The sequence below is a fragment of the Triticum dicoccoides genome, chromosome 3A, assembly GCF_002162155.2.
Source record: "Triticum dicoccoides isolate Atlit2015 ecotype Zavitan chromosome 3A, WEW_v2.0, whole genome shotgun sequence".
NCBI lineage: Eukaryota > Viridiplantae > Streptophyta > Magnoliopsida > Poales > Poaceae > Triticum > Triticum dicoccoides.
The window spans coordinates 368,014,989-368,027,800 of NC_041384.1; the positions used below are offsets into that span (position 1 = coordinate 368,014,989).

General features: G+C 45.2%; 1 protein-coding gene across 1 annotated transcript; it reads right to left on the reverse strand.

Annotated features, from left to right (window-relative positions):
* Positions 1-617: 617 nt before the first annotated feature.
* On the reverse strand, positions 618-3,979 carry LOC119271570. The gene is made up of 5 exons (XM_037553338.1): positions 3,873-3,979; positions 1,617-3,225; positions 1,220-1,520; positions 980-1,062; positions 618-903 (listed from the first exon to the last, which is right to left on the reverse strand). Exons 1-2 carry the CDS (start codon positions 3,916-3,918, stop codon positions 2,171-2,173), a joined length of 1,101 nt encoding a protein of 366 aa, XP_037409235.1. The 5' UTR covers positions 3,919-3,979; the 3' UTR covers positions 618-903; positions 980-1,062; positions 1,220-1,520; positions 1,617-2,170.
* Positions 3,980-12,812: the final 8,833 nt, after the last annotated feature.

Below are 12,812 nucleotides of genomic sequence, written 5' to 3' on the forward strand. Positions count from 1 at the left end.
CAAACAATGCCAAAAACTCCTCTGAATATTTTTATTTTGCTAGATGGACTTTTCCAAAAGCTCATAAAATATTTCAGGGGTATTTGAAATTATATTCTAATTATATGAATATAATTCAAATTCAAATAGCTAATGATTTAAATTCAAAGTCCCAAAAATAAATCCTTTTAAAATGTTCATTATTTTTGGTTTGGATCAAAACCCTTGCCAAAAATATTAAACATCTAAGAAGAGCATTTTGGAACAATGAATGAGATTTTAGGGTTTTTGCCCTTCTTTTATTTAGGGTTTTGAGGCTTCCAAATTTCCTCAGTTCAAGTTTCAAAAATTCAAACATGATGCGAACACTAGGCAGCACCAGAAGCTAGGGATGTGACAACATAAAAACTTTCTAAATTTGGTCCAAACATAAGGTTCCAGAACCCAGCACCTGGTCCATTATATGCTTCCCCTGCTCCTCTTCCGGCTCCTTGGTTGGTTCTTCCTATGCCTCCTGTGCCAGCTGATCCATCAACTCCCTTGCCTCCCCTGCCGCGTTCTGTTGCAGAACCCCTTCCCTCCCTTCCAGCCGCTCCACCAGTTCTCTCTGCCTCCCCTTCCAGCTGCTCCACCAGCTCCTTTGCCTCCCCTTCCACCTGCTCCACCAACTCCTTTGCCTCCCCTGCCAGCTGCTCCACCATCTCCAGCTGCTCTTCTCTTTCTTTCTCTTGAAGTTGGAGCTGCTTGGTTGCTTGACTGTGGTACATCTTCTAGTATGTCTTCAGTGACTCCTCTTCTTCTAACATTGCCTCTTGACATAGCAGTTGTAACCCTGGGAGGGGGTATGTAATTTCTTGCTTGAGCAACAAATGTTGATTCTGGAAGAGGTCCATGATCCATGCTTGGTTTGTACGCTTTCCTATCCTAAGTGGACCAAAATGCACAAGATTCAGATAGATACCCAGAAACCAAAAACATAGCATGGTGAAGAGAAGGTTACCATTTGCTGCATGAGATAAACCATGGACCCTAGAGTTTGACTTGGATCCATGTGTGCATGGACTGTGTGTGTGGCATTATGTTCTAAACAAATCAGAAATAACATGTTAGTGTATATATGTTGCAAGTGTTTTGAAAATTTAAACCTTGTTAGTTCACAAGATTCAACACATCAATGCATTTGACAGTTTAGAAAAGCACAACCCAGAAATGCTTAATTTGAAGTGCACTACATGCTTACCTGTTAAATACTTCAAACATGTTATTGAGTAGGATGTCACACTTTGGAAAAGGATTAAAAAAAGATTTAATCCATGTTCTTGGTGACCATTTATCAACCCATTTGTATGCAGGTACACTATCTGCCTTCATCTTGTCCATTGCTCTGGTGTATGTTGGAGTGTTTGTGGCTCTTGCAATAGCCCACAGATTGTTCTTTAGTTGTTCCCCTTGTGAAGCTTGTGGAAATTCTGATACATCTGCCTAATACAAAACCTGTGTTCAACATCTGGTCACACCTTTGCAACTGCAGCTATAAGACCCTGGAGAACACATAAACAATGCAAGTATCCATTAAATCTAAGCTACATTATACTATATCAAGCAATGAGGTGAAAAGCATAAGGTATTGCACATACCTTTTGCTTATCACGCATGATTGTGTATGGAGAGGTGTTGCATATGTTGAGGTCGTCCTTTAGGCTAGCCAAAAACCACTCCCAGCTGCTAGTAGACTCCACTTCAACAATCCCAAATTCTAGGGAAAAAATACAACCATTGGGGTCAATACCCACTGCTATCAATAAATTCCCTTTGTACCTAGTCTTAATCTGACATCCATCCACAAATAGGATTGGCCTACATCCCAACAACCAACCTCTCTTGCAAGTATCCAATGACCAGTACAAAGTTGAGAAATGTTCTTTTGTCTCCTTGGTCTTTTCATCAAAGATCTCCTTTGTGCAAAGGTAGAACTTGTTACTAGGGTTTGTTTGCCTCAACTCCTCTCCATAATCCCATAGCATCTTATACTGGTCATCATCCTCACTTCTGATCTCCTTTACCGATGCTCTTCTAGCCCTTCCCAACTTGCTCCTACTTGGAATTAGATTATACTCCTGTTGAACCTTCTCCTCAAATTTCTGCAATGGCATCTTCTTGTTGCCCCTAAACTCATCCCTCAATTTTTTGGTTAAAATGGAGCAGTTAGACCCTTCAGCTTCCATGTCTTAGGGCATGTGTGCTGATCATAGTATTTCTTGATCACAAAGCTATTTTTCCTGTTATCCATCCCTACTTTCAAGTACCACGGGCAATCATCAACGCATACTGCTTCTACTGTAGTTGATGTGTTTCTAGTCTTTTTGATTGCAACTCTGTTTCTGATGCTATAAGAGGTAATAGCATGCCTCAGCTCCCCAACAGTACCAAACACCATACCTAATCTGAATACATGTGCGTTCAAATCAGTTTCTGGATTGTAAGTCTTGAAGTTGTACTTAAGTTTATCCCTCTCTTCTTTGGATAACATTATGGTAGGATCATCTAGAGCATCTTCTGCTAGCTCTGTTTGATAGTCACATGTGTAAACCTTTTCTCTGTGATCATCCACCTCTTTGTCGACATGTTCCTCAAAAAGATCATCATCCCCATCCATAATATCATAGTCACTATCATAGAATTCCTCATCTGTGTCTGAATCTGCTGCACCATTTTTATGTTCTTCCTCCACTTCTTCATCAACACATCCTGTAGATGTTGCTTCAGTAAACAATCTCCTTGCTCTCCTTTCAGTTTTCTCACTTATCACTTCAGTTGAGCTAGCTTGTTCTTTTCCCTTGCCATCTTTTGTTGGGGTTACGACCTTTGGCAACTCAGGCAGTCCATCAACTGTAATATGATGTCTAAGAAGGTTGTTTAATGTTTCTCCATGGTCTATGAGCAGCAACAGATTCTTGTGTATAGTGCTAGCTGCTATCATGGCAAGGCTATCAGCATCAGACTTCATCTCTCTCATTCCTTCATTAAGTGCCCTTCTAGGCTGACACCAGTATACATCATGCTGCCCTGTCTCTCTATCATAGCCCAGCTGCTTCACAAAGTCTTCAATCCACAGTATAGACCAAGTGTCACAATCACAATGATCAAACCAATCAACTTCATAGTCAATGTAGTAGTTGTTGTTGCCAGTTCCATAGAAGAATCCTTTGTGATGAAACTCTACTGTGAAATGCCCATCAAAATCACCTGCAATTCACACAATGCAAAAACAGAGAAAATCTTCAGTTAACACTACTTTTGTTCACTAAAACAACATGTATTTAACAGTCCTGCCAATTTCCATTACGTTTTAGTCGTGTCTAGTTACAAATAGTGAATCTAACTACCAGATCTTCAATTAACACTGCCTACTCCCACAGTAACAACAAGCAAACTACATAAATTTCCTGAATCTTTAAAATCAACTGCTGTACGCACAACCATTGTCCAAATATTCAGTTAGCAAATGTCGAAAAATTCAATTAGCTACTGTCAAAATATTCAGTTAAGTACAATTCATGAAAATTACAAACATCTGCACCCATATCCAATGTTTTGACAGGAGCAATTTTTTTTCTAACATTCTTGTACAATGGGTGGTAAATTTCTGAGGCATATCCGAATATTTCAGATCACAAAACAGAGCCCTTTTAAACTCGGGAGAAACCATGTACATAGCTAACACTATGGATGAATGCGTACAGGGTAGAAACCATGTACATAGCCAGCACTATGGGTGAATGCGTACAGGGGAGAAACCATGTACATAGCCACCGATTCGAGCAAATGATTAAAACCCTAACATAAAAAGGGGAGACAGAGGTAGTGGAGAGAGAAACCGAGGGCATGCTCACCATATACAGGGGCTCGTTCCCCGGGATCTCGCCGTCGGGGCTCCATCGCCTTCGATGCCGATCAGCGCTACCGTCCCAATAGCCGCCGCCGTCGCCTATGAACAATCGAGAGGAGAGAACTCAAGGCAAGGGAGTTGATGAGGCAGGATTTTTTCTCAATAATCAAGTCATATGCGGGGTCATATGCGCGTAACTTACGTGCCACACCTCTCCCGCCTCTGCAGGAGCTTTTCTGCGAAAAATGTAAGGTCCAGGTTTTTTTGGCGAAAACAAGGGCCACACGACCTCGCCCGCGCCATCCAGCCATTGACAAAGGGCCCCCCGCCACGCTGGCAGGCCTCGGCAGCACCCAGTTCGTATCCAAATGTGAATATGACCGTGTCTGCACGACGAAACCAAGTTATGTCACAACGTATCTGTACACCACAAGTTCCAGCACCAAACTGATTTTTGTGCCAAGTTTAGACACTTGTGGTGTAATTGACTCTATTTTGCGACATGACTTAGCAGTTAGCAGTAGTCGATGCGATTGGCATGGCTATATCATTTATATTTGCTTGGTCTGTCTCGGTTAAATTACGCTCGTGACTGGGACGTGAACGGACGGTTGGGCCGGACGTGCTAATTTAATCACTCTCCAGTCTAACACGCGCACAACAAACCAAATGTTGGCACGTTTCGTGAAGCTTCGAAACACAACGTATTGGCCATTCAGCTCATAGTGGCCAAGCAGAAGAGACAATTGATATTTCTTCTGAGGAGAGAAGAAGACACAGCTGGCAGGCACGTAGGTCGGCAAAAATCGCAACTAACCCTGGCAGATTAGCCGTCGACGGTGGTGCTACAACGCCGACCGCCGCCTGAATTATTGGTGGATGGTAGTCCCTCATTCGCAGGCGGTCCCACGTACAGAAACACAGAGGTGGGGACGTTTCACTCAAAAAACCCAGAGGTGGGGACATCCACACGGTCAGACTCGGACGGATACCAGACCAAGAGACATGATTCAGCAAACGATTAGGCTAGTCATAGTGGGAGTAATTTAGGTAGTAACATAGCGCACTTCAAGAATTTTTTGCTTATGTATCATATATTTAATGAGGAGAGAGATGTTTAGAGTAACATAATATGTTACTGTAACATAGCGCTTCCTGAGAAAGAATGAGTCTATAAGCTAATAAATGAAGTCATCTATGACACTACTACTATGTTACTTTGCACTATGGAGATAGTAACTTAGACTAGTGTCATATGCATGACACTAGTATAAATTACTCCCCACTATGACCAGCCTTAGTGCTTCTCCCAAAGCAAACACAAACGGTACGTGCAACTTTGTACTCCTTTTGTTCCAAAATATAGTGCATTCTCGATTTCCGTGTTTCAACTTTGACCAACGAGACCGACTGCAGCGGGAGAAAAAATTATAAATTTACGGTCAAAGTTGAACGTTGGGAAACGTGGCACAATATATTTTGGAAACGGAGGGAGTATATTTTTGAGTTAATTCTATCTTTTTACCCTTAAAATTGATGCTTATGACAGAGAATATCATAAATCGGGAATCTTTCAAATTTGACCTCTAATTTAAACATTCCTTCCACATTTTTCCATTGACATAAATTACCCCCAATTTTTACTGTTCATCCCGATTTGGTGCTGATTTGGCATGACACGTCGTCGGTTTTTCAAATTTCATTCGTTTTGTTTTTGATTTTTCACGAAGTTGGACCGGTCTTTGTGAGGGCAGCAAACCGGCGGGTGACTGCGCGCACCCAGGACTGACCACGCCGAGTTGGTCTAGTCGCACTAGGTAGTCGTCGCGCCAACTACTAGCCACGCCCGCCAGCTCGTGTGGTCGATAGAGCGCCACGACCCCATCTTTCCTTTCTTGGGTTTGTTTCTCCCGCCACCCCTTCTCTGTCCTCCCACTCCCCTTTATTTTGTTTCTCGTCGACGGTGCAGTCATGACAATCAAGGCGACGTAGTGCTGGATGGAGCACCTGCCACCGCCGGTGGTAAGCTTTCCTCCTTGTCCATGTCCATCTCCTCCATGTACTAATTAGCTCTGCCTTGATTGTGTTACTTCTAATGCATGTCAATGTCATGGTGATGGATCTGGTATGTCTCCATGTGATGGATCTACTCCATGTCCATGTCATTATCTTCTTCTTTTCTCCATCTGCTACATATTTGTGTACTAATTGCTGAAGATAGGGTCTTAGCACTAAAAAAGGCATGACTTCGAAGATAGGGTTTAAGGACTGTTGACACGACTAAAACACATGGCTTTCTTCAGGACTGAAGCACTAACCTTGTGTCAAGAAAGTCCAGTTATGTCTATGTTTAGTTATAGGTCAAAAATTCGGTTAGAGTGGTCAGAAAAGTTTAGTTATTGGCATGGCTTTGAAGAGTTGTTTATGTGTCTTATTGATAGATCTGAAGTGAGTATAAGGTTTGTTTGTACAAACAAAATGATTTGTGATAGATCTAAAGTTAGAGTTCATGATCGAAGCACTAAGACATGTGATGTAGGGTAGAACCCTATGTGGCCGATCTTCACGAAAGGAGCGGATCCCGCGAAGGACACGAAGAACACGAGGAGGGAAACGAGGAAAACACAAGTGAAACATGAGAGAAACACTAAACCAACAAGAAATAGTCACACAAGTGCTAGATCCTCGAGTACATAAGAGAACACACGATCCACGGACAACTAAGGACGATAAAAAGGTAGCCGTTCTTCTTCGTGAGGAGGTCTTGAGGTTCTTCCCGGAAAGGGGTCTTGAATCCAAAGGGATATTCTCCGAAGAGGGGTCGCGGTCTCTCTCGTGGAGTAGATCCGATGTGGATGAGCAATGCTCTATCTCTAAATATGAGCTAAACCAATGCTAACCCTAGAAAGAAGGACGAGGAGGAGTATATATAGTGTAGGGAGTTGAAGGGGTACATGGGCCTCGGCCCTTCATTGTGCGTAGATAGGGGAGGCCGGACGTCCGGGCATCGGGCCGGATGTCTGGGCTTTCACGCGGGGCCAGATGTCCGGGCTTTCACGCGGGGCCGGATGTCCGGGCTGGAGATGCCGTATGTCCGGGCTAGGCGGTGGGCTTTGTTTCTCTCGGGTTCGGAGGGGTCCGAATTTCCGGGCTGGTGGCCAGATATCCGGGAGCTCGGGAAGGGCCGGATGTCCGGGCTGTCGGGGCCGGATGTCCGAGGCCTGTAGATGCTTGGCGGTTGTGCAACTTGATGATGGACGACGCCCCAGGGGCCGGACGTCCGGGGTCGTGGCCGGATGTCTGGGTCCTGGGAGGTGTTCTTGACTCCTTCTGTGGGTTCTCTTCATCCATGAACTTGGGGGCTTGTACACCTTCACATGCATCTTTGGGAGGGTCCTCTTGGTACCTAATCATGCACAACGTCTCAGATTTAGGTAGTAGCCATGTCTCAGACTAAGGAAGGGAGTCACCTCATTCTCGAGAGCTCTAGCTCTTGTCATGGTCCCTCTTGGCTCTTGTTGAGGCGATGGTAGGTCCATGGGGACGACCGTAGGATGCTCCGCATCATCTCCCCTCCCTTGGGGAAGATCCGACCTCAGATCGAAATCCTCATCACCATGGTAGGGCGAGAGATCCTTGACGTTGAAGTTGTCGCTCACGAAGTACTTGTCGCGCGGGAGGTCGATCTTGTAAGTGTTATTGTTGTAGCGTTCAAGCACCTTGAAGGGTCCATCCACTCGTGGTCGAAGTTTGGACTTTCCTTCATTGGGGAAGCGGTCCTTGCGAAGGTGTAGCCACACAAGATCTCCAATGTTGAATACCATTGGGTGCTTATTGATGTTGCGCTGGGTCGCAAGTCATTGTACTTGGCGCTCGATGGTTTGCCTTGTATCTTCATGTACCTTCTTGAGATGGTTCACACGTGCACTTACGTCCATATTGATGCGCTCTTGTAGTGGTAGAGGAAGGATGTCCAATGGGGACAAAGGGTTGAATCCGTAGACGACCTCGAAGGGGGACTTGCCGGTTGTGGAGTGTCTTGCGCGATTGTAGGCGAACTCGGCGATAGGTAGACACTCCTCCCACTCCTTGATGTTATTATTGATTAGCACTCGAAGTAGAGCGGAGAGTGTGCGGTTGGTCACCTCCGTTTGGCCGTCGGTTTGAGGATGGTAAGCCGTGGAGAAGAGTAGCTTGATTCCGAGCTTGGCGCATAGGGTCTTCCAAAAGTAGCTTAGGAACTTGACGTCGCGGTCCGAGACAATCGTCTTTGGCACTCCATGAAGACGCAACATTTCCCTACAAAAGAGATTGGCAACATGTGAAGCATTGTCTATCTTGTTGCAAGGAATGAAATGTGCCATCTTGGAGAAACGGTCCACAATGACAAATACCAAATCCTTTCCATTGCGAGTCCTAGGCAATCCAAGTACAAAATCCATGCTCATGTCTTCCGATGGTTGATACGGAATTGGTAGAGGCATGTAAAGGCCATGTGATTGAGTTTTAGACTTAGCTTTGCGACATGTAGAGCATCGGTTTGTGAAGTGGTTGACGTCACGAAACATCTTGGGCCAATAGTAGTTCCTTGAGAGCGTAGCGAACGTCTTGTTGCGTCCAAAATGTCCCATTAATCCTCCTCCATGAGATTCCTGCAAAAGCAACAAATGAAGAGAAGACTCGGGGATGCAAAGCTTGTTAGCTCTCATAAGATATCCATCTTTGATGTAATAGCATTCCCAAGATGTATGCGTCAAACATTTGGCATAAGGAGTATCAAAAGTTGGATCATGCTCATACAAGTCTTTGATATGCTCAAAGCCAATGACATCCAATGCAAGTTGAGTAACAAACATGCATATGCGGGAAAGAGCGTCCGCCACAATATTTTCCTTACCTTTGATGTACTTGATGACATAAGGAAAAGACTCAATAAATTCACTCCATTTAGCATGACACTTGTTCAACTTGGTTTGGCCCTTAAGATACTTGAGCGTTTCATGATCGGTATGAATGATGAATTCATGAGGGTGAAGATAGTGTTCCCATTCATGCAAAACGCGGACTAAAGCATATAGCTCTTTGTCATAGATGGGGTAATTGAGTTGCGCTCCGGAGAGTTTCTCACTAAAGTAAGCTATGGGGTGCTTCTCTTGCGTTAGCACACCTCCTATGCCATTACCTCTAGCATCGCAATGAATCTCAAAGGGTTTGTCAAAGTTGGGTAATGCAAGCACGGGAGCATGATTAAGCAAATTCTTAAGCTCATTGAAAGCGGTATCTTGGGATGGTTCCCAAACAATAGGCACATTATTCTTGCTCAAAGCATGCAAAGGCGAAGCAATGGTGCTAAAATCTTTCACAAAGCGATGATAGAAACCTGCAAGGACAAGAAAACTACGCACTTGATGCAAGTTGGTTGGTTGTGGCCAAGTTTTAATAGCATTGATCTTGGAGTCATCAACATGAACACCCTTGGAAGAAACAACAAAACCCAAGAAAACGAGCTTATCAACGCTGAAAAGGCACTTTTCCATGTTAGCAAAGAGATGCTCGTTTCGAAGAGTTTGCAAAACGGTTCAAACATGGGTGACATGATCTTGAAGAGATTAGCTATAAACAAGGATATCATCGAAGTAGTCCACAACAAACACACCAATGTAAGGGCGAAAGACATGATTCATAAGACGCATAAAAGTACCCGGTGCTTCCGATAGACCCATAGGCATGACTAACCACTCATACAACCCAAAATTGGTTTTGAAAGAGGTTTTCCATTCATCACCCTCTTGTATGTGGATTTGATAGTAACCACTCTTAAGATCAATTTTTGAAAAGATAGTGGCACCACTAAGTTCATCAAGCATATCATCAAGGCGTAGAATGAGATACCTATAGTGAACGGTGATAGCATTGATAGGTCTACAATCGGAGCACATGCGAAAGCTACCGTCTCGTTTTGGCACAAGAATGACCGGGACGACACAAGGGCTCAAACTTTCACGTACATGTCCATGGTCTATAAGATGCTTTACTTACCTTTGTATTTCTTTGGTTTCTTCGGGGTTGATGCGGTAGGGAGCTTTGTTTGGAAGAGGTGATCCGGGGATGAGGTCGATGCGGTGCTCGATGCCTCGTAGTGGAGGTAGTCCCGGAGGTAGCTCGTCGGGGAAAACATCATGAAATTCCTGCAAAAGAGAAGACAACACTGGAGGAAGAGCGTGAGAGTTGTTAGCTTGTGTTGCGTTGTTTTTGCACAAAAGGACATAGTGTAGGACACTAGATGGGTTCTCACACACTCCTCTTATCTCACTTTTGGTGGCAAATAGAACTAAGTTCTTCTTGTCGCTCATCGTGGAGGCGCTCGATTTGGGCTTGTGGCGCTCACTCTCTTTTTGGTAGCTCGCTCTCTCACTATTCTCTCCACGATGGGTGGCTTGCTTGTCCGCGATCACTTGGCTTGGAGACATGGGACGAAGTACGTGCTCCTTTCCCTTCATCTTGAAGATGTAGTGGTTCGTTCGGCCGTTGTGGATGACTCCTCTATCAAATTTCCATGGGCGTCCAAGTAGAAGGTGGCAAACGGTCATTGCAACGACGTCACACTCCAAATGTCTTCGTAGGCACCAATTTTGAAGGAGACTTGTACTCGATGCTCGACTTGGAGAGTGCCGGAGTTGCTAAGCCATTTAACTTTGTATGGATGTGGGTGCTTCGTCTTGGGCAATTGGAGCTTGGAGCAAAGTTCTTCACTTGCAAGGTTATGAAAACTCCCTCCATCGATGATGACCTTGATGGATCATCCATTGATGCCGGCCTTGGTATGAAAGATGTTGCATCATTGGTCTTCTTCTTGGTGATGTTGGAGAGTCAAGACCTTGGAGACAACAAGAGCGGGACTTGAATCTTCATCGCAAAAGACTTGCTCTTCTTCATCGTTCACTTGCCGGTGCGTGGCGACTTGCTCGATGGCGTCAATTTTTCTCCTTCACTCATTGAGTCGTAAGTGCCGTCGTCGTTGAGGATCATGCTCCACTTGTTGGTGCACTCATAGGACTTGTGGCCTTGGCCTCCACATGTGAAGCATTTGAAGGAACTTGTCTTGACGGTCGCATCGGTGGGGGTTGATGATGATGAAGCTCTCGACTTGAAGTTGCTTGTAGTAGGAGGATGACTTGGAGTTGACGAAGCTTTCTTGGAACTCGACTTGTCGACGTTGCTTGTAGAAGGCTTGGTAGACATTGTTGGAGTCGTTGAAGCTTGGGTGTTGGAGAAGCCGTATGACTTGGACGAGAACTTGGCATACTTGTCATCGTCTTGCACTTGACGTTCCGCTTTGGTAGCTTGATGCACTAGATCGATGAGGTTCGAGTATGGTTGGAAGTCAGCAATCTTCTTGATAGGATGATTGAGTCCATTCAAGAAATGTGCCATAGTTTGCTCATCGTATTCCGTGACATTGGCTATTATCATGGCAATCTCCATCTCCTTGTAGAACTCTTCAACGCTCTTGGTTCCTTGCTTGAGTAGTTGAAGTTTCTTGAAGAGGTCACGGTTGTAGTAGGTAAGCACAAAGCGTGCTCTCATGACATCCTTCATTTGCACCCAAGTAGTGATGGGTGGTTCACCTCTTGCCTCTCGGCGCTCGATAAATTGTTCCCACCAAATGAGGAGATAGTCTTGGAACTCAAGGGATGCCATCGCGATCTTCTTCTCTTCTTCATAGTTGTGCAAACGGAAGATTTTGTCAACCTTCAATGCCCATGAAAGATACTCTTCAGGGTCATTGCTTCCATTGAACTTGGGCATGGTGAACTTGAGCTTGACATAGCATTGCTCTTCAATGTGTTGGGGTCGGGGATGATGACATCCAAGTTGTTGATGATTTTCAAACTCGTGTTGCTCTTGGTGAGGAGGGTTGTCAAACTCATGTTGCTCTTGTCGTGGAGGATTTCCATTGTCTTCATTCTCTTGATGAACTTGACGTTCTTGGCGAGCTTGTGGAGGAGCTTGTCGAGCTCGAGGAGGAACTTGAGGAACTTGACGATGCACGCGAGCTTGAAATCTTCGTTCGTTAGCTTCTTCGCGAAGTGCTTCTTCATGTTCACGAGAATGTCGACCTCGGTTGTCTATGGCGCGACTTGCATCTTGGAGGGCTTGTTGCGCCTCAAGTGCTTGAGCATCTCGCAATTGTTGCTCTTGACGTTGTGCCTCGGCATCTTGTGCTTCTTGGTGTAGACGCGCTCGCTCTTTCACTTCATGTTGGCATTGTCGTTGCCTTTCTCGTGCTAGCGCAAAAGCCTCTTGGGTTGTAACGCCCCGAGACCGATGTGCCAGGTGTCCTCCAGTTATTCGCTGTAGTTGCCTTGTCATTGCTTGCGTGTCATGCATTGCATATCATGTCATCATGTGCATTTCATTCACATACATGTTCGTCCCATGCATCCGAGCTTTTTCCCCGTTGTCCGTTTTGCATTCCGGCGCTCCTATCTCCTCCGGTGGTCCTTTCTACCTTCTTTCGTGTGTGGGGATTAAACATTTCTGGATTGGACCAAGACTTGCCAAGCGGCCTTGTTTTACTACTGGTAGACCGCCTGTCAAGTTTCGTACCATTTGGACTTCGTTTGATGCTCCAATGGTTAACCGAGGGACCGAGAAGGCCTCGTGTGTGTTGCAGCCCACACCCCTCCAATTTGGCCCAAAACCCACCTAAACCCTCTCCATCAACTAGAGCATTCGATCACAATCGCGTGGCCGAAAACCGCACCTCATTTGGACTCTCCTAGCTCCCTCTATCTATAAATAGGTGCACTCCTCCGAATTTTCGGGTCCAAACCCTAGCCTCTTCTTCCCCACGCCACCGGACAAAAACCTCGCCGCCCGGACATGTCCGCCCCGCCGCCTTAGCAACTCCCGCTCCACCACGTCAACCCGCCGACACGCC

Bases quoted from the DNA above. Each gene is read 5' to 3' on its own strand.
- LOC119271570 (XM_037553338.1), bottom strand. From the start codon at position 3,918: ATGGAGCCCCGACGGCGAGATCCCGGGGAACGAGCCCCTGTATATG. The intron at 3,226-3,872 runs GTGAGCATGCCC...TGTGAATTGCAG, and splicing joins GGAACGAGCCCCTGTATATG to GTGATTTTGATGGGCATTTC.